Source organism: Macaca thibetana, chromosome 20 (genome assembly GCF_024542745.1).
Source record: "Macaca thibetana thibetana isolate TM-01 chromosome 20, ASM2454274v1, whole genome shotgun sequence".
NCBI lineage: Eukaryota > Metazoa > Chordata > Mammalia > Primates > Cercopithecidae > Macaca > Macaca thibetana.
The window spans coordinates 33,356,518-33,381,339 of NC_065597.1; the positions used below are offsets into that span (position 1 = coordinate 33,356,518).

A 24,822-nucleotide genomic window follows, 5' to 3' on the forward strand; every position below is an offset into this window, starting at 1 on the left:
AGGGTTTCACCATGTTGGTCAGGCTGGTCTCGAACTCCTGACCTCAAGTGATCCACCCACCTCAGCCTCCCAAAGTGCTGGGATTATAGGTATGAGCCACCATGCCCGGTCGGCTTTTGTTTTGTTTTTGAGACACAGTCTCGCTCTGTCGCCCAGGCTAGAGTGTAGTGGTGCAATCTCGGCTCACTACAACCTCCACCTCCCAGGGTCAAGCGATTCTCCTGCCTCAGCCTCCTGAATAGCAGGGATTACAGCACCACGCCCAGCTAGTTTTTGTAATTTTAGTAGAGATGGGGTTTCGCCATGTTGGCCAGGCTGGTCTTGAACTCCGGATCTCAGGTGACCGGCCCACCTTGGGCTCCCAAAGTGCTGGGATTACAGGCGTGAGCCAACATGTCTGGCAGGAATGGGGCTTTTAGGGTGCCTTTGGAAAAAGCAGATGTGCCCAGGTCCACAGCTTGGGGCCTGTGCTGACTCATGAAGGAGGGGAGAAGCCTCCACAGGATCTGAAACGGAGACCCTCATGCAGGGGTGAGGATGTCATGGTGGCAAACTCTGGTCCTGGTGATGGGTGGATAGAGACACTACCTGCAGTGGCGCCAGGCTGCTCAGTGGGCACGAACAGGCAGGAGTATGCCTGCTGAGTCAGGGAGGGAGGGGCGGCGAGGGCTGGGCCAGAATGAGGCAGAGAAGGGTGCCCAGCTGAGGTGGGCACTGGAAGAGACAGGCATGGAAGTTATCAGGCCAAGATGCCCTCAGCTCTCCCCATTGTGCTAGGGGGCCCTGCCGGGGCACAGAGGCACACCCCATACCGGCAGGCAGCACCTGTGTGCGGCTGTCCCGCAACCTGCACACTTCAGCACTTGTGATGGGATGCAGGGGTCCCCGAGGGCCCCTCACAGCAGAACTCTGCTTTCATGCCTCAAAAGATAGGCTGGCAGGCAGGCACAGAGGCTCGGGCCTGTCATCGCAGCACTTAGGAGGGCTGAGGTGGGAGGATCACTTGCACCCAGAAGTTCAAGACCAGTCTGGGCAACAGAGCAAGACTCATCTCTACAAAATGGAAAAATTAGCCAGGTGTGGTGGCACATGCCTATGATCCTGGCTACTCGGAAGGCTGAGGCAGGAGGATCACTTGAGCCCAGGAAGCTGAGGCTGCAGTGGGCTATGATGGCACCACTGCACGCCAGCCTGGGTGACCGAGTGAGACCCTGTTTCAGAAGAAAAAAAAAAAAAGAAAGAAAGAAGGAAAAGAGAAGTCAGAAAGAAAGACACAGGCAGGAGTGGGCAGGAGGGACTTTTTAGAAAGTTCTGAGAAACTTCTTCCTTCAGAGCTGTATCACCATCTGTGGCCTCCACCCAGCCCATGTTTTTACTGAGAACCCACTGTGTGCTGTGTGGGGCACTGGGGAGACCTGGGGGTGCAAAACAGAATAGATCTCTGTCCTGGGAACCTGTGGGGCGGGGCACACACAAACCAGGCTAAGTGACACGGCCAGGGCCAGAGCGTGTTGGGGTTTCAATATTAGACCCAGGGGTTAGAGAGGGACTCTCTGAGAAGGGAGCATTTGAGCAGAGGCCCGAATAAAACAAGGAGTGGAGCCAGCCCTGCAAATTTCTGGGCTAGTGTATCCCAGGCAGATACACTGGGAATGTGATGGGCATGTTCAAGGAGGCTAGAGAGAAGCAAGCTGGGGACGGGCTTGGGAGACAGGCTGGGGAGCTGGTGCAGATTGCATCCTGGGTTCCATTTCTGACTGAGATGGCTTGTTAAGCAGAGAATTGACACGGCTTGCTTTTTATTTATTTATGTTTTGAGACAGAGTCTTACTCTGTTGCCCAGGCTGGAGTGCAGCAGTGCAGTCTTGGGGTTGAACCTCCCGGGTTCAAGTGATTCAGCCTCCTGAGTAGCTGGGATTACAGGTGTCCACCACCACACCCGGCTAATTTTTGTATTTTTAGTAGAAACAGGGTTTCACCATGTTGGCCAGGCTGGTCTCGAACTCCTGACCTCATGTGATCTGCGCACCTTGGCCTCCCAAAGTGCTGCGATTATAGGTGTGAGCCACCATGCCCAGCTCATGGCTTATTTTTAAAGGGTACGGAGCAAAGGCAGAGGCAAAAAGACTATCAAGGAGGATCCTGCAAGAATCCTGGGGCAACAGCCGATGGAGGCTTAGACCAGGGAGCAAGTAAACTTAGAATAAAGGACTTGAAAAATGTGCAGTCGCCACCCCACCAGGGCAGCTTATCTGTGGCTACTCTCGGATAAGCCACGTCTTATCAGTTAACTCAAGGTTCTGTCTGTAAGATAACACTGCACTCTTCTTGGGGGCAGGACTGCCACCTCATGTGGTTGGATCCCTGGATCCCTGGCCGGCTGCACAGTTCCAATCCTGGCTGCTCAGCAGCTCCTGGGCTCCTCTCCTTGTGATGGAAGGCTGGGGAGGCAGGGCAGGGCAGAGGACAGCACCCTGTAGATTTGAGGGGCTGGGCTCCTGGCCTCCCCATCTGTAAAAGGAGGGGGTCTAGGCAGCATAACTTGCAGGGACCCCAGCCCTGATGCCTCAGAATCCAACAAGCAGGGAACCCATACTTTTTGCAAAGTGGTTTCTGTCACAGTCACCAGTATGATGGCACTGGGAGGGAGGGAAAGGGAAGGTGGACAGGGTGTTGTCACAACAAAAAAGGGTGGCATGGAAGTCACTCTGGCCTCTAACACCTTGTCCCATGACGGAGGGGTCTTTGGGACAAAATCATAACCTGTGATGCCTCTGTCCCACTGCCCTGGGTGGCACTGTTGGTTAGACCTGCCCAGGTGCCACAGAGGCTTGGGAGGCTGATAAGGAAAAGAACGCACAGACGGGGGAGCAGCGTGCTCTGCTGGGGCCAGCACTGCCCGGTTGTTACCTCTTGGGGCTCCTGGGCTGTCCACAAACAGGGGTTGATACGGCCTCATTCCCCCACTAGCTGTGTGACCTTGGCCAACTGGGTTCACCTCTCTGTGCATCAGTTTTCTTGTCATTAAAGCGGGAATAACTCTCCTGTAGCACCTTTAGCCTCAAAGATGGCTGAAGCCACCTTGAGGCTGGCTGGGTCTGCGTGGCACTCAGGCCTCCCGGAACTCCCCCTCCCGAGGCAGGGACAGGGCTTCTTGGGGTGGCCGGCCCTGGGGAGGGTCAGCTGCAGGGAAGGCGCGCGGTCTCCCTCTTGGCCACGAGGTGGCGCGCTCGGCCCTAAGACCTCAAAGGCGCGACTCCAACTCACCAGCTCGGTGGCGTCCTGGCCCCGCAGCAGCGGCTTCTCCTCAGGGAATCGCAGCTCCTGCAGCCCGGCCATGGTCACGTCGTGGAGCAGGAGGCCTAGGGAGGGAGGGCAAGGTTGAGGTCTGCTGCGGCGGGGACGCCCGGGCGGAGAAGGACAGCGCAAGCCAGGGCTGGGGCAGGAGCGCGGGGACCAGACGCATTGTCCCCCTGGCCCCCAAGCGTTGCCCACCCAGGCACTCAGGGCCCCCAGGCCTCCATCTGCAAGCCCGGCCTGTCTGGCTTGGGGGATACCATTATAGTATTTGTTTTCTCGTTTTTTGTTTTTTTTTTTTTTTTTTAACACTGAGTCTCGCTCTGTCGCCCAGGCTGGAGTGCAGTGGCGCAATCTCGGCTCACTGCAACCTTCGCCTCCTGGGTTCAAGCGATTCTCCCGCCTCAGCTTCCCAAGGAGCTGAGATTATGGGTGTGCACCACCACCTTGCTAAGTTTTGTGTTTTTAGTAGAGACGGGGTTTCAACATGTTGGTCAGCCTGGTCTCAAACTCCTGACCTCAAGTGATCCACCCGCCTCGGTCTCCCAAAGTGTTAAGATTTCAGGTGTGAGATACCACGCCCAGCCTATTATTTGCTCTTAAAAATTAAAACATGTTTCCAAATAAAAGAGAAAAGCAACGTCATGATTCCTAAAACAACTACAAGCAAAATTCTGCCTTTATTGAGAAGCAGAAGGGTACGTGCGGGGAGGCCAAACACAGGGTCAGACGCAGACAGAGTCCCCTGCCGAGGGCCTCTGCTGTCTGAAGGGGACAGTGGGGCTCTGGAGGATAGAGAGACTGGAGAGGAACAGAGCTGAGAGCTCCCCGGAGGGCTCGCAAGACGAGCCTGTGTGAAGATGGGCCAGGGAGGGGTGGGAGTAGAGACTCTGGTGGTGTCACAGGTTGAGGGATGTTGAGAGCGGGGGTGCAGGTCTCAATTCAGGCCACCAGCAGGGAGGAGGTGACACACAGGGGCTGCTCAGCTGCCAGAGGGTGGGCCTGGGAAATTCCAAGGGTTTCTGAACCTCAGAAGAAGAATGGGTCATACACGCAGGCGTGTGTGTGTGTGTGTCTGTGTGCGTGTGTGTGTGTGTGTGTGTGTGTGTGTGTCTGTGTGCGTGTGTGTGTGTGTGCAGCAGCCAGTGGTAGAGGAAGGAAGACAGAGGGTCCCAGGACCCCATAATTCCTCTAGGAACGGCACCATCATCCCTCAATTTCAGGGTGGCAGAGGTCAGAATGCACCAAGAGAAAAACTAGCCAAGAACATGATCTAGAAATTCATAAAAGAATTAAAAATGGCCAGTACCTACATGGAAAAATATTCAAGCTCACTAGAAGTCAAAGAAATTTAAATTAAGATACTTTTTTTTTTTTTTTTGGCCACGCACCGTGGCTCATGCCTATAATCCCAGCATTTTGGGCAGCTAAGGCTGGAGGAGCACTTGACCCCAGAGGTTCAGGACCAACCTGGACAACATAGCAAGACCCCATCTCTACGAAAAAAACTAAAGTAGCTGGGTGTGGTGGTGACAGCCTATGGTCCCAGCTACTCAGGAGGCTGAGGTGGGAGGATCACTTGAGACCAGGAGTTCAAGGTTACAGGGAGCTATGATTACACCACTCCACTCCAGCCTGAGTGACAGAGCAAGACCCTGTCTCGAATGAATGAATGGATAGCTCTTTCTTTTTTTGCCAATGGCATTGGCAAAGTTTACATGGCTAGCAAAGGTGTACTAAAACAGGCACTTCTTATATGGCTTGTAAGTATATAAATGGACATATATTTTTGGAGGGCAGTTTTGCAAATGAATTAAAATCATTTAAAAGGTTCATACTCTCAGACTCAGCAATCCTCTCCCGTGGAGAAATCGCCTAAAGAAACCAGAGATGGCAACAAATCATTTATCTATAAGAATTCTCAGCACAGTGCCATTTACAATAGAGAAAAAAATTGAAAAAAAAAAAGTCTATCAATAGGGTACAAGATAAACTGTGTGTCAATAATAAAAGATGATTTAATATAATAAGAAAATTCCTGTTACAATAAATAGAAAAGCAGGCCTGGGTCCCTGTGCACGTGCCATGCCGGAGTCCCGGCTCCCAGTGGTTTCCGAGGAAACCAGCTAACACAATGCAGATGGGCTGTATTTTTAGAAAGGCATCCTTGAGGCTCTCCCGCTCCCATTTCCATCCTTTCTGATGTGTGCACGCTCACCCATCCATCCAGGGCATGGGGGCTGGGAGAGCTGAAAGAAGGGTCGCCTCCTTGGAAAACTCTTCTGCATCAGGACATCTTAGCCACCTGCTTTCCTGAACACCCATCTCAATTAAAGTCCTTGGTAGCCCTGGGGTGTCCCTGTGGCCCCGCACCCCCAGCCTGTTATGAAACCACCCTGGACACCATCCTCCCCAAGGACCATGCTATTAAAAGGGCTGAGAGTGGGCAGTGCAGGGACAGATGGCCTGTGACGGAGGTGGTGGCGGGGAAGGGGGCAGAGAGAGACCTCATCATCCAGAGAACAGGGAATGGCTCAGCCCATGAAAAACAGACAGTCCAGGGCTTGGCTGGAGTTGCGGGGCTCCAGGACAAAGAGGCCAGAGCAGACATTTCCACAGCAGGGTGGCAGAGAAGTTTCTTTTAAAGAAAGTTACGATTTTTTTTTTTTTTTTTAAGAAGCTATGTGATAAGTTATAAGAAAATGAGAGTCGTACTCATGAAGCCTGGCTAAGGTCCCCAAGGAGTTAAGTAGCACAGAAGTGGGAAGACGCCAGGGTCTATGAAGCGGCCAACAATGGCTCTTTCCACTCTGTCATGCTTTCCCCCTTCTTGATCTCTTATTCCCTAAAGGGACGGGAGCCGCCCTGTCCAGCCCCCAGTGCAAAGACAAGAGCTCTTCCAGGAGACGCGTGTGCAGGGACCTGCTGGGCAGGCAGAAGCTGTAAACACCGAATGGGCCTGGGGTAAGTCCCAGCGCTTCTACTTCTCAGGGGTAAGATCTGGAGCCACTGAAGCCAGGCCATCATTTCTACCCTATCATTCAATGGCTAGCTTTATTTTGGGCAAATCACTCAAAGCCTCACTTATTTGCAATATGAGATCATGTTGCCCACCTCAGAAAAGTCTGAGGTGCAACAGAAACAATAAATATATAAATAACTTTTTTTTTTTAGACGGATTCTTACTCTGTCACCCAGGCTGGCGTGCAGTGCCATGATCTCGGCTCACTGCAGCCTCTGCCTCCTGGGTTCAAGTGATTCTCCTGCTCCATCCTCCCAAGTAGTTGGGATTACAGGCACCTGCCACCACGCCAGCTTTTTTTTTTTTTTGTATTTTTAGTAGAAATGAGTTTTTGCCATGTTGGCCAGGTTGGTCTTGAACTCTTGACCTCAGGTGATCCATCTGCCTCAGCCTCCTAAAGTGTAAAAATGACCTTTTTTTGTTTGCTCAGAGGGTCTTGGTCAAAACAAACCCTGGCTCTGCTCTAAGCGAACTCCAGGCTGGAGTACAGTGGTACAATCATCGCTCACGGCAGCCTCAAACTCCTGGGCTTAAGTGATCCTCCCACCTCAGCCTCCCAAGTAGCTGGGACCACAGGTGTGTGCCACCAGAGCCCCACTATTTTTTTTCATTTTTTGTAGAGATGGGGTCTCACTATGTTGGCCAGGCTGGTCTCAAATTCCTGGGCTCAAGCAATCCTCCTACCTCAGCCTCCCAAAGCACTGGGATTACTGGTGTGAGCCACCATGCCCAGCCTAAAATGCCTTTTAAATGAAAGATTTTTGTACATATTTGAATGGAACAAAAATCACATAGATGATCAGGGTGTTCCTTGCCTTTCCCTGCCGATTTAAGATAACTTTGGAGTTTTGTTTTTTGTTTTTTTCCTCGTTTCTGTTAGATTCATAGCTGCACGCAGAGGGGCGAAGCTGATGTACACAGGGGAGGGATGGTACAAGGGATGAGGGAGAGGAAACAGCCCCTTTGGCTGGGGGACAGTGACATGTGAGAGGCCCCTGAAGGGCAAAAGCGCACCGGGGACTGTGGAAATGGGCTCCTGTGCTGTGTTAGTGTGGGTGGATTCCTTAAGAGGAATTGCATTTCAGTTTAATCACTTCTGGTTGCTGATTTGTGTTTTTTCTCCTTTCCTTCTTCTTTTTTCAAGGCAAACAGGAGCACTCGGCTCCCACCATGCAGCCAGCAGGCCCCTCCCGCTATGCTTCTGTAACTGTGATTCCATGCTGAGACCCCAGCCAGGTGAATCCTCTGATTTATTAGGGTTAAAAATAGAAGCAATGACTATGGTCATTCCTGGAACTATCCCATAAATGCTTAAATTGATCAGCAGTAGTTACACATCCTACAGAAAAAAGCAATTGCTGAATCGGGAGAACAAGTGCAGTAGTCCTAGGAGATGGTGGGGGTGTTTGAAAATACACTGGGGGGCCGGGCGCGGTGGCTCACACCTGTAATCCTGGCACTTTGGGGGGCCAAGGCAGGCAGATCACTTGAAGCCAGGAGTTCGAGACCAGCCCAGCCAACATGGCAAAACCCTGTCTCTACTAAAAATTCAAAAATTAGCTGGGCGTGATGGTGGGTGCCTGTAATCCCAGCTACTTGGGAGGCTGAGACAGGAGAATTACTTAAGCCCAGGAGGTGGAGGTTGCAGTGAGCTGAGATTGCATCACTGCACTCCAGCCTGGGTGACAAAGCAAGACTCTGAGGAAGAAAGTAGGAAAGAAGGAAAGGAAGGAAAGGAAGGAAAGGAAGGAAAGGAAGGAAAGGAAGGAGGAAGGAAGGAAAGGAAGGAAGGAAGGAAGGAAGGAAGGAAGGGAGGGAGGGAGGGAGGGAGGGAGGGGAAAAGAAAGAAAAGAAAGGAAGGAAGGAAAGAAAGGAAAGAAAACAAAGAAAAGAAGGAAAGAAAGATGAAGGAAGGAAGGAAGGAAAGAAAGAAGGGAGGGAGGGAGGGAGGGAGGGAGGGAGAAAGGAAAGAGAGAAGAGAAGAGAAAAAAATGAAAATACATTGAAGAATTTGGGTGGTCTCAGTGACTGAGGGTCCTACATTCAGTGCCCAGGGACCACGGGTGAGAAGGGTCATGCAATGTGGGGACAGTGCTACACATGAAGGATCACTCCCCACGCCAGCCCCCATAGCTGCACAGTGAGAAACGCTAGAACTGAAAGAGAAGAGAGTAGGACATAAATGGAGTGAAGTTAGAGGATACAGGAGAAGCCAGACAGAGGAACCAGGCCTGTGGGACAGGAAGAGACCAAATAAGAAGAGGTAGAACTGTGGAATGGCTAGTGTTCTTTCAACCACAGGGGTGAAGGGGACCCACAGGTCAGGGGCAAGGTCTGGTCCACGCTGCCTTGAGTATGCCACACTCCTGAGTTAAAAGGTCTCATTATTATGAGAAATGACAGGCAAATGAAATGAGCCATACCCAGGTCTGGCCAGCTCCACCCTGGGGGAGGGGTCCGTACCTCCCCCGGATGTGGCTGAGTGGGAGTGTGTGACTCATGTCCAGGCCTGTGCACCCAGGCACCGCAGACCTGGTGTATCTCTACTGCTTGGATCAGAGTTGGTGCTCAGTGATACACGGGCCACCATCCCTACCCGACGCTACACCAGTGCCTGGTTGGAAAAGAAGCCCCAGAAATCTGGGACCCCGGAAATTGGGGAATCACCTTCCAACTGCACTATATAGGGGGTCTGGAACTGTCCAGGGAGCTGGACTCTCTTATTACTCTCCCTGTCCTTATCCTGATCTCCTAGGCCTGGGACAGCACTGAGGGTGGGACAGGGATAGGGACTCCATCTTCTCTCGGGATTCCCAGTTCACAGATGAGAAATAAGAGGCACAGGAAGGAGCGACTGACCGATGCAAGTTCTCCTGTGGCCGACCCAGGCTGGGGATCCAGAGTGCATGCTCCCACCCGCCTACATGCATTCTGCCTCCCTGGCTGGGTGGCAGGATGGGAGGATGCGGGCGACATTACTTTCTCTAGCCCAGGCTCCATTTCTCTCTCTAGGTATGGCTCCTTGATTTACGCCAAACTTGAACTTGGCCAGTTCTGCTTTTTCCTTGGGTTGAGCCTATGAATCCCTATGCCCCCACCAACCACACCACCACCCTGCATACATGCGCGTGCGCACACACACACACCCCCAGCACATTCCACCATCTTAGGCAGCCGTATTTGGATTCTGGCACTCCTGGCTAAAGACCCGGGCTGACTCAGTAGGCGCATCCTCCCCACGGGAAGCACATGCCTTTGTTCATGCTCTTCCCTCTGCCTGGAATGCCTTTCCCCACCATATCCCTACAAGGGGAGCAATATGGAAAACAGTCCTTAATATTCCTGAACGCCGTGTTCCAGGCATTTTACATGTATAAGCTCGTTTACTCCTCCTGACTCCTCATAGAGGTAGGTACTACTACTGTCCTCCTTTTGTAGCTGAGGAAGTGAGGCATACAGAGGTGACATCACCAGCCCAAGGTATTACGACTGGTAAGTGACGGAACCTGGATTTGAACCCATGATGTCTGGGTCTGGAGCTCATATGCTCATGTGTGGACTCTATCATCTTTCTTTTTTCTTCTTTTTTAAGATAGAGTCTCACTCTGTTGCCTAGGATGGAGTGCAGTGGTGCGATCTCAGCTCATTGCAACCACCACCTTCTGATTCCAAGTTAATTCTCATCCCTCAGCCTCCCAACATAGCTGGGATTACAGAATTCTGCCACCAGGTCCAGCTAATTTTTGTACTTTTAGTAGTGATGGGGTTTCGCTATGTTGGCCAGGCTGGGACTCTATGGTCTTGCTAACCCACTGATGCATGGATGAGTGGTTTAATCTCCCTACTGTCACCTCCCAGAGGACAGCGACCTGATCTTGTTCATCTGTCCAACCCCATCAGAGTCCAAACACACACAGGCTTAATAACTGGGAAATTAGATGTAGGACAGGCCAGAAATCTCCATGGCTGACCCGCCCACAAAAGCTATAGGAAAGCACAGGATAAACATTTTTGTTGCTCAAATGTCACTGTTCCAATGTCAGTTATAGGCATAAAACAGTATTCAAATGCACACCACCAATGTGGTGAGGCCACTCTGATACGAGGCTGTTTGATGGGGCTGGCTGTCAAGAGGCTTCCAGGGCAGTAAGTTTGGCCACAAAACTTGGAGGGGGCAGGGCTGGGCGCGGTAGCTCATGCCTGTAATCCCAGCACTTTGGGAGACAAAGGCAGGCAGATCACTTGAGGTCAGGAGTTTGAGACCAGCCTGGCCAACACAGTGAAACCCTGTTTCTACTAAAAATTCAAGAATTAGCTGGGTGTGGTGGCAGGCACCTGTAATCCCAGCTACTCAGGAGGCTGAAGCAGGAGAATCACTTGAACCTGGGAGGCGGAGGTTGCAGTGAGCCGAGATCCTGCCACTGTACTCCAGCCTGGGTGACAGAGCAAGACTCCATCTCAAAAACAAACAAACAAACAAAAGAAAACTTGGAGGGGCAGATGCAGCCTCAGCACATTCCCCACCTCCTGCAGGTTGGTCTGGGCTCTCTCCTTCCTCTCAAATCCTACCTGTGTCTCCAGTCTCCCCATGGCGTTTGCCAAAATCCCTTAAAGCACTCCCATTCTAGGGCTCAATAAGGAGAAAGAAAATACTATGCACTCAATGGAAAAGTGGGCAAAGGTCTGGGATGGGAATTCAGAGAAGAAACAACAAGGGCAAAGCATCTGCCCTGCCTCACTGGCCGTCAGAGAAATGCATGTGAAACAATGAGCAATATGACCTGCTCAGACCGCAGCTTCTCAGACACTCCTAGAGGACAAGCACTACATCTGTTTTGTTCACTGGGATGTCCCCTGTGTCTATGACAGTGCTGGGCACAGGGCAGACACTCAACATTTCTGTTCAATGAAATAAGTAAATGAACGAATGAACCATTCTTCATACAGACCACAAATTACTAAAAGATGGATAATATGCAAGGTTGGTGAGGTTCTGGGAAAATGGGCACACCCTCATGCTGCTGGCTGGATGGCAGTGGGTTCAGCTTTATTTGGAGAACAACTTGGTAGTCTGTTAAATGCAAATATCTGTCAATTCTGCAATTCTGTGTCTAGGTATTTATCCTAAAGAAAAACACCCACGTGTACACTAAGAGGCAGCACACAAGGGTGCTCACCGCACAGCTGAGTGGAGCAGTGCCATCTGGAAACCACCTCAGTGAGCACCAGGAAGATGGTGAAATAAATTATGGAACATCTACGCACTGGAGGACCATGCAGCCATTAAATAAACAAGGCAGTTCCACTCAAACAGAGCGGGAAAGCATTCTAAAATATGCAATTAAGAAAAAAAGGCATGTCACCAAATAATGTGTAAAACTAATCCCATTTATGGCTGGGTGCAGGCTCACACCTGTAATCCCAGCACTTTGGGAGGCCAAGGCAGGAGAGTTGCTTGAACCTGGGAGGCGAAGGTTGCAGTGAGCCGAGATCGCGCCATTGTACTCCAGCCTGGGCAACAGAGTGAGATTCTGTCTCCAAATAATCTCATTTATATAAAAATTATATGCATTGAACAAGTATATATATTGGCAACTTCCAAAAAAAATCCTCAAAAGACTCAGGGTAAACTGTAACAATGCTTATCTCTGGGGAAGGATATGGGGAAGGGTATAAAAGGGAGATTCTTTTTTTAATCCGGTGCACCAGATTTTATCAAATCTAAGATATCACTGATTACAAGTGACACTAATTTTTATGAATCAATAAGAAAAAAAAAAAACCCACCGCCGGTTAAATTAAGACATAATACTTTCCCCCTTTTAAGTTATTTTGAAAAACATTAGGCTTGCAAAAAAATTACAACAAAACAAAAAACAAAACCAAAAAAGCACAGAAATGCAGAAATTTCCCACATACCCTTCACTCAGCTTCCCCCAATGTTATCATGATACAGAACCACAATACAATTGAGAAACCAGGAAATTAAACACTGATACATACTGTTAGGTAATATACAGAACTTACATATATTTTACCAGTTTTCCCAATAATGCCTTTTTTGGGTCTAGGACCCAACCCAGGATGCCACATCATATTTAGTTGGTATGTCTCCCTGGATAGTTTATCAGTCCATCTTTTATAACCTTAACACTTATTATTATTATTTTTTTTTGAGATGGAGTCTTGTACTGGAGTGCAATGGTGTGATCTCGGCTCAATGCAACCTCTCCCTCCTGCATTCAAGTGATTCTCCTGCCTCAATCTCCTGAGTAGCTGGGATTACAGGTGCCCACCACCACGCCCAGCTAATTTTTGAATTTTTAGTAGAAACAGGGTTTCACCATATTGGCCAGGCTGGTCTCAAACTCCTGACCTCGTGATCCAGCCACCTTGGCCTCCCAAAGTGCTGGGATTACAGGCGTGAGCCACCAGCCCAGCCGACCTTGACACTTTTGAAAAGTATTGGCCAGTTAATCAGTAGAATGTCCTCGCTTTGGGTTTGTTTGTTGTTTTCTCATGATTAGACTGAGGTTATAAATTTTTGGCAAGAATATGACAGAATGAGGTGCCCTTCTCGGTTTGTATCAGCAGGCACATTATGTCAATCCGTCTTGTTACAGAGGATGTTAACCTTGATCCCTTGATAAGGAGCTCTCTGCCAGGTTTCTCCACTGAAATGTTACTATTTTTCCCTTTGTAAGCAGTGTGGGAAGATACTTTGACACTATGTAAACATCCTATGTCTCATCATACTTCCTCACCCCCTCCACCCCCTTACCCCTGCTAATTTTAACAACTATTGATTCTTGCCTACAGCAATTATTACTTGGATGGTTGCCTAATGATAATTTTCTTTTTTTTCCTGCTGAGGAAAAGGAAAAAGATAATTTTCTATTTCCATAATCTCTTCTATGCTTATTAGAATTATCCTGTAAGAAAGAGTCATCCTGACCAGGCGCGGTGGCTCATGCCTGTAATCCCAGCACTTTGGGAGGCCAAGGCGGGTGGATCACTGTTGCAGGAAGTCAGGGACCCCGAAAGGAGGGACTGGCTGAAGCCGCGGCAGAAGAACATAAATTGTGAAGATTTCATGGACATTTATTAGTTCCCCAAATTAATACTTTTATAATTTCTTACGCCTGTCTTTACTGCAATCTCTGAACATAAATTGTGAAGATTTCATGGACACTTATCACTTCCCCAATCAATACCCTTGTGATTTCCTATGCCTGTCTGTACTTTAATCTCTTAATCCTGTCATCTTCGTAAGATGAGGAGGATGTATGTCGCCTAAGGACCCTGTGATGACTGTGTTAACTGCACAAATTGTTTGTAGAGCATGTGTGCTTGAACAATATGAAATGTGGGTGCCTTGAAAAAAGGAACAGGATTAACAGCAGTGTTCAGGGAACAAGGGAGATGGCCTCGGACTCTGACTGCTGGTGAGCCAGGTGGAACAGAGCCATATTTCTCTTCTTTCAAAAGCAAATAGGAGAAATATCGCTGAATTCTTTTTCTCAGCAAGGAACATCCTGAGAAAGAGAATGCACACTGAGGGTAGGTCTATAGACGGCCCCCTTGAGGCAGCTGCCTTTTACGGTCGAAGCCAAAGGGATGAAATAAGCCCCGGTCTCCTGTAGCGCTCCCAGGCTTATTAGGACGAGGAAATTCCCGCCTAATAAATTTTGGTCAGACAGGTTGTCTGCTCTCAAACCCTGTCTCCTGATAAGATGTTATCGTTATCAACGACAATATGTGCCCGAAACTTCATTAGCAATTTTAATTTCGCCCCATTCTGTGGTCCTGTGATCTCGCCCTGCCTCCATTTGCTTTCTGATATTTTATTACCTTGTGAAGTATGTGATCTCTGTGACCCATACCCTATTCGTGCACTCCCTCCCCTTTTGAAAATCGCTAATAAAAACTTGCTGGTTGGCCAGGCGCGGTGGCTCACGCCTGTAATCCCAGCACTTTGGGAGGCCGAGGCGGGCGGATCACGAGGTCGGGAGTTCGAGACCATCCTGGCTAGCATGGTGAAACCCCATCTGTACTAAAAATACAAAAAATTAGCCAGGCGTGGTGGCAGACACCTGTGGTCCCAGGTGTGTAGGAGGCTGAGGCAGGAGAATGGTGTGAACCTGGGAGGCGGAGCTTGCAGTGAGCTAAGATCGCGCCACTGCACTCCAGCCTGGGCGACAGAGCAAGACTCCGTCTCAAAAAAAACAAAAACAAAAACAAAAAAAAAACTTGCTGGTTTTACAGCTCAGGGAGCATCACAGAACCTGCTGACGTGTGATGTCTCCCCCGGACACCCAGCTTTAAATTTCTCTCTCTTGTGCTCTTTCCCTTTATTTCTCAAACCAGCCGAGACACCTAGGAAATAGAAAAGAACCCACGATAAATATCGGGGGTGGGGTTTCCCCCGACAGATCACGAGGTCAGGAGATCGAGACCATCCTGGCTAACACAGTGAAACCCTGTCTCTACTAAAAAATACAAAAAATTAGCCAGGCATTGTGGCGGGTGCCTGTAGTCCCAGCTACTTGGGAGGCTGAGGCAGAATAGCCTGAACCCAGGAGGTGGAGCTTGCAGTGAGTCAAGATAGTGCCAGTGCATTCCAGCCTGGGTGACAGAGCGAGACTCTGTCTCAAAAGGAAAAAAAAAAAAAAAGAGTTGTCCTTTCTCCTCCTTTATTCAATTACTTATTTACATCAATATGGATTCATGGATATTTATTTTACCCTGTGGGTTAAAAGCCATTGCTATCATTATTTCATTGTTCAAACTGGGCCAGGTTTGGCCACTGGGAGTTCCCTCAAGGTGGCTCTTGAATGCTTTCAACATGTACCCATTATTTTTTGAGTTTCAAATATTCTAGCCTCATTACATGTTCTAAACTCATCTTGTACTTTCTCTGCCTCAACCGTGAAATCAACCATTTCTCCAAGGAGCCCTAGTTCCCTTTATTGGAGAATGATGTTTAGAAACCAAGATCTGGACACCAGGTGTGCTCACTGCTACTGCGGTGTCATTGGTCTAGGCCCTCTCAGCAGGCAGAGCTATGAAACGTATGCAAGATACTAACACACACAATTTACTTCTAAATATATATATCTCTCTCTCCATATATATCAGATATATATACATCTGCAATCTGGAATTTATTCTGATACCTTTAACTCTACTTCAACACCACAGAGTGCATTCTAGCTTCCCCACTTTGATTGCAATTTTTTTTTCTCCAGTGGTGAGAAACCTGGCTCTCACCCATAATATTTCTGCTTATTTGTTCATTTCTGGGATACATTCAAAATAGTGTCAGAACTGCTCCTTCTATGATGAGTTCCCTGTCATTCAGGGTGTTTTTGTAGTTACTGAAAGAACTCTTTTAGAATATATTAGATCCAGATTTTAAAAAGGCATCTATCGCTCTTGTAAATTTTTAAAAAGGCAAATATAACTGAAATAAATTGTTTAAGGGATTCCTTTTCACATTTCGAGTCCAATGTCTCTTAATCTCTCTATCTTGGAGTTTTTAATGCTGTGCTATTCCACACAGCCTGGGCTTCTCCAGCATCAAGAATGCTCTACTACTATCTCTGGGATTTCCTTCTGAGCTGCCGACATCCACTCACAAATTCTGATGTTCGTGTGATGGCAGTAACAGCATGATGCCCCCCTTGCCAACAGAGACTGTATGATGCATCCCAATCTTAGAGATGTTAAAGTACGAAAAAAAAAGGTGCATCTTAGAAAGGACATAACATAGCTCTTTCATAAAGTAAGAAGGTGATATATAGCACCAACGTGTAAACTGTTTCTCTACACAACACGACTCCAGGTGTTACGCACAGACATTACAGTAGACACAACAGGCCTCTAATTCTAAGACCAAGGGCAAGGGAGATGGAACTAGAATTCCAGTAACACATTCCATCTGGGCAGCTTCTATAAGGAACTAGTGAAAGAGTCCTCCTGCAGCAGAGACTGCTAATTGTCCCCCCATATCTGTTCTCCCCTTCTTCCTGAATAACAATCCCCATATTTTAGATGAGTAGGTGGACGATGGGAAGAAAGTTTATGATGACGTGGTGTTCTGCCAGTGAGAGATAAATGGAAGCACGGGACTTTCAGGCAGTGTTCTTAAAAGGGCATGGTGGCTCATGCTTATAATCCCAGCACTTTGGGAGGCTGAGGGGGGCAGATCACCTGAGGTCAGGAGTTTGAGACCAGCCTGGGCAACATGGCGAAACCCCATCTCTACTGAAAATACAAAAAGTAGCCAAGCATGGTGGCACGTGCCTGTAATCCCAGCTACTCGGGAGGCTGAGGCAGGAGAATTGCTTGAACCCGGGGGATGGAGGTGCAGTGAACTGAGATCATGCCACTGCACTCCAGCCTGGGTAGCAGAAGACTCTGTCTCAAAAAAAAAAAAAAGTGGGGGAGACACGGCCAGGCGCGCTGGCTCATGCCTGTAATCCCAGCACTTTGGGAGGCCAAGGCAGGTGGATCACGTGAGGTCAGGAGTTCAAGACGACCAGCCTGGCCAACATGGCGAAACCCTATCTCTGTTAAAAATACAAAAATGAGCCGGGTATGGTGGCTGGCACCTGTAATCCCAGCTATTCGGGAGGCTGAGGCAGGAGAATCACTTGAACCTGGGAGGCAGAAGTTGTACTGTGCCAAGATCATGCCACTGCACTCCAGCCTAGGCAACAGAGTGAGACTATATCTTAAAAAAAAAAGCGGGGGGGGCAGACACGCCATTCTTTGACTCCTCTTCCCGCCTCCTGGCTGGAATACAGATGTGATGGCAGGAGCTTGAACTGCCATTTTAGGCTCAAAGGCAGGATTCTAAAGGTGGTAAAGTAGCGATATAGAATAAAGAGTCAAGCTACCTGAGAATCATGAAGCCATGATTTGGGAATCCTCTATTTTGAGATCCTGGTTATGAAAGAGAAAAATATACTTTTATCTTGCTTATTATTATCATGGGTTTACTGTTACACACAGTTGACGCTAATCTGAACTTGGGATATTTTTCTTGGAGACCCACCCTATCGTCCTAAAGGAAGTCAAGGAAAAAGGAAAGGGTGGGGCTTTCCCAAAGAAAAACAGGGAAATGCTAGAGCGAACCTGCAACTTCCTCTCTCCGGCAGGCAGCATAATCCATGATGCCATTCTCTCCCGGCAGTTTAAACCGGCGAGCAGCCCCTCCCTCGTAACCCACACCTCACAAGCTCACAATAATTGTACTGACATGGGTAACCATGACCTACATTAAAAGGGTAAAAGCAATTGGCACTTTTTGTCACAAATTCTCACATTTCTTTTACACGGGTGCCTCACGCAATTCAGCTGTGTATCTTCGCCTAATCTGGCAAATTTCCCAGATACACGTATCCTGGATCTTTGTGCAAGATTCAAACACGTAAACTGAGGCAATGAATCTTCTTTGGCACAGGAGTCTGCAATACAGTCTCCAGTAAACAGAGAGCCTGAGGGGCATCTTTCTTACTGGGCATTTTTGTCACGGAAAGCCCCATACTTCTCTGAAATGCCTAATTTATTAGCATTTGAGGAATGACATTCATCTGGCAGAGAGGGACTCTGTTCCAAGCAACTCCCAGAGCTTTCCTGCCTCAAATGCAATGTCTGCAGAGGGGGCTACCTGCATTGGTCCCCACCTGACACCGAGGTCCTTTCTTCTAACAGCACCTGGGTTTCCTTTTGGGAAACCTCCCTTCCCCATGCTCAGTACATGTGTTTCGGGCCTGAATGACCATACCCCAGGAGTGGCCCAGGCCTAAGGCATTCATTCATTCACCAGATACTGATTTGGCACCTACTGCATTCTAGGACTGGAGATAAAATACTGACCATTATAGACAAACATATCTACCTTCGGGAGCTTTCTGGGTGCTGGGGGGGAGGCAAACAATCAACAAACCTAGGTAAATTCAAGGCATGTCAGACGACCTAAGAGCAAAGCAGGAAGCAGCTTCACAGGAGGGGAGAGGGAGGGATGTAGAACAGGGTGGTAAGAGTGAGAAGCCACCTGCTGAGAAGGGGATGCGAGCAAGACTTGAAGAAGATCCAGGAGTGAGCCCTGGGATGTCGGGAAGGGCACTCAGGGCAGGGGGAACAGCAAGTGCAAATGCCAGGAGGCAGGCGCCTGCATGTTTGAGCAAATGAAAGGAAGCCAGCCAGGCACAGTGGCTCACGCCTGTAATCCCAGCACTTTGGGAGGCTGAGGCAGGCAGATGGCTTGAGGCCAGGAGTTCGAGACCAGCCTGGCCAACATGGTGAAACCCCGTGTCTACTAAAAATACAAAAGTTAGCCGGGAATGTGGTGTGTGATGCACACCTGTAATCCCAGCTACTTGGGAGGCTGAGGCAGGAGAATCACTTGAACCTGGGAGGCAGAGGTTGCAGTGAGCCGAGATTGCACCACTGGACTCCTGCCTGGGTAACAGAGACTCTCTCTCTCTCTCAAAAAATAAAAAGAAAAGAAAAGTAACAAAGCCAGGGTGGCTGAAGCAGAGCGAGCCAGGAGGCGAGGAGATGAGGACAGGGGTGGTAAGGGTTAGGGTGCTCGTCCCGTTCAGCCCTGAAGGTTGTTAGGGAGACTTTGGCTTTTACTCAGAGTATAAACATGCACTGGAGGGTTTTGAGCAGACGGGTGATGTGATACAATTTTCATCATGCAGGACTCCCCCTCCTGCAATGTGCAGAATAGACCTGGGGGGTTAGGGCGGAAATGGGGAGACCAGTTATTGAGGCGCTGCTGGCTTGCCACACAGCGGTAGTGCAGGAGGTGGCCGAAGTCCTCAGCTTCTGGTATGTTCTGAAGGTAAAGCTAGAGGGACTCATGGATCCATCGGACATGGGCGGGAGAGGAAGAGGAGTTAGGGTGACTTGGTGGAGCCACGGAGAGGTAGAGCTACCGTTTATGATTTAGGGAAGAACTTGTGAAGAAGAGGTTTGGGGGAAAGATAAGCGGTGTGGTTTTAGACCTGAGCCAGGTGGAGCTGCCCATGGGCAGGTGGATGTAAGAGTTTGTGCTTCAGGTTGGCACAGTGGCTCAGGCCTGTAATCCCAGCACTTTGGGAGGCCAAAGTGGGAGGATTACTTGAGCCCAGGAGTTCAAGACCAGCCTGGGCAACATAGTGGGACCCTGTCTCTACAAAAATTTAAAAATTAGCTGGGCGTGGTGATGCATGCCTGTGGTCTCAGCTACTTGGGGGTGGGGGCTGAAGTGTGAGGATCACTTGAGCTCGGGAGATCGAGGCTGCAGTGAGCTGTGATCATGCCACTGCACGCCAGCCTGGGCAACAAAGACCCTGTCTTCCTAAAGAAAGAAATGAAGGGAAGAGAAAGGGAGCAAGGAGGAGGAGGAGGAGGAATGGAGGGGAGAGGAGGGAAGGAGAATACATAATACAGTTTTAAAAAAACAATTTGTACTTCAGAACCTTGGGAGGAACCACTTCAAAGATACCATAGAGAGAATAGATGAGGTCATCTAGGGAGTGAACGAGGACAGGGAAGAAGGTGTCCCAGCACTGAGCCCCAGAAGGCAATGAGGAGAAAGCAGCAAAGCCAGTGAGAAGCCACCGAGGCAGCAGACACCACCGAGGGGTGGAGTGGCCTGGAAACCAAGTGGACCGAGCCCTGGGCCCCATCCCAAAGGCCTTTGCTGGAATCCTTGGAGAGGGGAAGCTGTTCCCCAGCAATGGGGTTTTCAGGAGGATAGTCTGTGAGCCAGCAACCACACTGCCCTTGCGAGGAAGGGCCTGACTTAGAGCTCAACAAATCCAGAGAACCAAACTAATAGGAATGAGGGAGAGAGAGACAGAGCCCGATGGCCCTGTGTCCACTGTGCTGGCCGGGGACAGCCCATGTTCCTCTCTTTGTATCACTCTAAGTTCGGTTTCTGTCACTTGCGCCCAAGACACCTCACGTACCTTCTAAGTTATTTTCTCCTGCGTGGTCCTGGGGGGCCGGGTGAAGCCAGCATCCCGCCTCTCCCTTTGGCAATCACACACAGGCAGCCGGGCCCCAGTGCAGGGTCAGAGGGCCCTACGTGCTTGATGGCAGGCCTTTCCCACCACGCTCGAACGGCAACACCATGCTCCACTCCAGGGTAGTTCAGGCCTTTCCCAACCCAGGCACTTACACTAAGCTGTGATGGGGAAAAGCACCCCCAGGCCATCCTGGTCATCCTCCTGGGTGCTCACCTTGGGTTGTGGGTTGCAGGGGACCTCTGGGTCATCCCTGACAATGGCTCCTCTGCTCTGTCCGCATGGGCCAAGCACAGTGTGAATACTCTGCAGCTGGTAAAGACTTTGGGCGCAGTGGGCTGAGCGCACTTCCTTTATGGAAGAGGCAAAGGCTGGTGCGAGAGCTCTTCCAAAAACCTGAAGGGGAGCCTGCTGGCTTCCCTCTCCCTACCCCAGAGCCCAGGCCCCAACAGCACATTTATCCTCCAGAACACCACGTGGCCAACATTGTTAAAAGTCACTTCTGGCACCCCTAGAGCTGTCAGGAAACAATTTGGGGTGCACAGAGTATGATCCTAGGGATTGCAAACCCTGGACTTGGTTATGGGACTCTTCCACTCCCTGCTATCTCTCTCTCTCTCACACACACACACACACACACTCTCTCTCTCTCTCTGGGGAGAAGACACCCCAGAAATATTCCCTCTGTCCCCTCCAAAGAGGCTGGCTCCCTACCTTCCCCATCTCACTGCCTAGGACGGGTCCTATCAGCAGACACACAGCACCTGCCCTGCCACCCCTGCCAACAGGTGAACTGAAGCAGCATCTAGGGCCCCAGGGGTATTTGTTATGGGGATTAAGACACCCAATCACGCTGACTGGCAGATACATTCCACCTGTGGTTTGGAATCTAAAGCACTGACGATTAAGAGGCGGGGAGGGGGTGGTGTATGATGAGAGCTTTCCTGGCTCTGTGAGGAGACCAGGTTTATGCTAGGCTGGGTGGAAGTGCTCATCCCACTTAGGTTTGTGTGATGCTCTTCAGTTTACATAACAGTGTCATGGTGCTCTCCCAGCTGATCCCTTGACTACCCTGGGGGCAAAGCCAGGCTCAGGTCAAGGTAACACAGTCAGAGAGATCAGAATGAGGCTTGCAGACTCCAACCCACGGTGCTGCCCCCAGTGCAGGCTGAGGCATGAGTCTGATCTGCACACACCCCTGCTGCTTTCCTGTGGCTGCTATAATAAATCACCACAAAATTGGTGGCTTAAAGCAGCACACATTCAAGCTGAGATCGTGCCACACTGCCCTCCAGCCTGGGCAACAGAGTAAGACCCTGTCTCCAAAGGAAAAAAAAAAAAAGCAACACACGTTCATTCTCTTATAGTTCTGGAGGTCAGAAGTCCAAAACCAATTTCTCTGGGTTGAAATTAACATGTTGGCAAGCTGTCTCCCTCCAGAGGTTCTGGGGAGAATCTGTTCCCCTGCCTTTTCCAGCTTCCAGAGCTGCATTCCTTGGCTGGCAGCCCCTTCCTTCACCTTCAAGTCCAACAGCAGAGCTTCTTGCTGAAGCAATCATATCTCCTCTTTTTCTGTTTTTGAATATCCCTTGCTTCCCTTTTTTTTTTTTTTTTTTTGAGATGGAGTCTTGCTCTGTTGCCCAGGCTGGAGTGCAATGGCATGATCTTGGCTCACTGCAACCTCTGTCTCCCAGGTTCAAGCGATCCTCCTGCCTCAGCCCCCTTAATAGCTGGGATTACAGGCACGTGCCACTATGCCTGGCTAATTTTTGTATTTTTAGCAGAGATGGGGTTTTGCCATGATTGGCCAGGCCAATCTTGAACTCCTGACCTCAGGTGATCCACCCACCTCGGCCTCCCAAAGTGCTGGGATTACAGGCGTTAGCCACCGCACCTGGCCCTGCTTCTCTCTTATAAAGACACATGTGGTTTCACTTAGAGCCTGCCTGAATAATTCTGCAAAACAGCTCCAACTCAAGATCCTCAATCATGCCTGCAAAGCCTCTTTTGCCACATCAGGTAACATTTACAAGTTCTAGCGATTAGGATATCTTTGGGGGCTATTATTCAGCCCAGCACGCCCTCCCTCCAAAGTTCCACGGCTCCACCTTTGCCTCTGTTTTTCACTTTGCTAGTTCCTCCTCCTTAGACTTTAAGGAAAGCCAACTTCCCATCTGCCTTGAACCATTCCTCCTCCTGTCCTTTTCCTCTCTGTCCACTGGACTCCAGCTCGTCTTCAGAATTCCCACGGGATTGGTTCTTATCAGCATCTAGTGCTTAGCATTAATTTTTAGTTTTTTTAAATATTAGCCTCCAGATGAGAATTTTTTCGTTTTTAAAAACGGAATTTGAATTTCTTGTAACACACATTCACTGAGAAAAATGAGAAAAACAGAAGACCAAAAACAAGAAAGTAAAAACCGCATGCAATCCTGTTAATAGAAGCAGCCGCTATTAATGTGTCTCTAATACAAACCAACAGAAAATATGTTTCGAAACATCTGTTGGACTCTGGAGTCAAGATATTCTGGTTCAAATTCCAGCCAGCCACTCACCATCTGTGTGCTCTTTGGCAAGTTACTTAACCCCTCTGTGCCTCACTTTACCTATCTGTAAAAAAGAAGAAATGATAGCACATACCTCCTAGGGTTGTTATGATGATGAGTTAACATACAGCATGTGGTTAAGACTGTGCCTGGCACACAGCAAATGCCATATACGTGTGAGCTGTCATCACCATTAGTATTACACTATTTAAGGGGACATCTGTTCAGACGGATAGATAACCTTTGGCAGTATAATTCGTAGCTACCTGGGGTTCTCTGGTATGAATGCACTGCTGCTCTACTGTTAGGCATTTAGGTTGTTTCCAGTTTTTTTCTTTTTTGCTTCTATAAACAATGAAGGGATAACCATCCTTGAACAAACACCTTTGCACACATCTTTATTTGCTCCTAAAAACTCAACTGCTGAGTCAGAGATCACACATATTTTTAAGCTATTGATACATCATTGCCAACCTGACCTTTATAATTCTCTACCCAGTGGAACAGCATGCCCCTCTCCCCACACCCACCCTCCCTGGGCACACCCAATGACCCTCATGTCTCCCCTCTCCTCCAAGGGACCACATTTCCTTACTCAACCATATATGTGCCCCCACATCAACATCACAGCACCCCAGTGAAGCAGAGAAGCAGACGAACTGGAAATGAGGATTCAGGGTCCTGCTTTCAGCCTCCTAGGGCAAACCCATGCCTCAGTTTCCACATATGTAAAATGTGGGTCAACACATCTGCCAACAAACACTAAAATCGTCTATAAAATTGACTGGGGCTAGATATTCCATGGATTCAAATGAAACCAAAATTCTAAACAACAGGTAAAACTTTTGTTTCTTAATCACACATCAAGTATATTTTTAAAACTTTCCAAGATCCACTACTGAGGCTCCCCAGGGACCATTTCAGAGCCCAGATCTGCCATTTTAGAGCTCTGACTCTGAACCATTTTGGAAACATACTGCTCGAGTGCCGACGTGCAGAAACAATTGCCTTCCTACTTGCGAAAAGACCAGTGTCCCACTTTCACATATCACACTAAAAAACAAAAAAATCACCCAGCTACCGAAGGCACCAGGAATCTGCCCTCTGAGAATTGTAATGAGCTCGTGTGCAGGTGTGACCGTGTCCTGGGCTCCCCACAATATATATATTTTTGAGACTCAATCTGTTGCCCAGCCTGGTGGGCAGTGATGCAATCTCAGCTCACTGCAACCTCTACCTCTCAGGTTCAAGCAATTCTCCTGCCTCAGCCTCCCCAGTAGCTGGGACTACAGGCACACACGACCAAGCCTGGTTCATTTTTGTATTTTTGGTAGAGAAAGGGTTTTGCCATGTTGACCAGGCTGGTCTAGAACTCCTGACCTCAGGTGATCCACCCATCTGGGCCTCCCAAAGTGCTGGGATTACAGGCATGAGCCAACTGCTTTGGCCTCACACTGTTAATGAGGGCTATTATTCCCATTTTACTGATAAGACTGAGGCTGAAAGAAGGTAAGAATTGCCCGGGAGCTGAGAAGCAGAGAGGAGACCCTGAAATTCACATCCTCCGATTCCAAAACCCCTGCCTTCCTTGTCCTTGTTGCAGCAAGACCCCTCTGAGGGGCCTGGAAATGGCCTCGATAAGCATTCGTGATTTATGAAGCCTCCAGATGGACCCCAACAGCCTCCTCTTCTCCCCAGAACAAAGAGACATGCTGGGTCTGGGCACGACAACCCACGGTCTCCTTCTAGTCCCATATGTGAGGGGGTACCTGGCCTTCCCCACGATGTCAGAGCTGTAGGTGTCTGGCTGGAAGGGCCCCACCCCGAGGCCATGCCCCTCTCACAGGAACCTGAGACCTAAGTAGGGTCCCCCAGAGACACATCTCAGAGAGGCCTGGACTGGTGTGAGAACCCAGTGAAGGAACTGGAACAC

The 24,822-nt window shown here is 49.2% G+C and overlaps 2 protein-coding genes across 10 annotated transcripts in view; both read right to left on the reverse strand.

Moving 5' to 3' along the window:
• The window catches only part of SETD6 (SET domain containing 6, protein lysine methyltransferase), a 63,335-nt gene that overhangs the window by 35,300 nt on the left and 3,213 nt on the right, over nucleotides 1-24,822 (reverse strand). The gene's annotated exons all lie outside the window — the stretch shown is intronic.
• The window catches only part of NDRG4 (NDRG family member 4), a 50,812-nt gene that overhangs the window by 22,172 nt on the left and 3,818 nt on the right, over nucleotides 1-24,822 (reverse strand). For 8 of the 9 annotated variants that reach the window (XM_050773015.1, XM_050773017.1, XM_050773023.1 and 5 more), the window contains exon 2: nucleotides 3,268-3,362. In XM_050773015.1, coding sequence (XP_050628972.1) covers nucleotides 3,268-3,362 — 95 coding nt within the window. Of the gene's footprint in view, nucleotides 1-3,267; nucleotides 3,363-17,220; nucleotides 17,245-24,822 lie in introns of those variants that run through there. The other variant, XM_050773016.1, reaches the window with a different exon arrangement.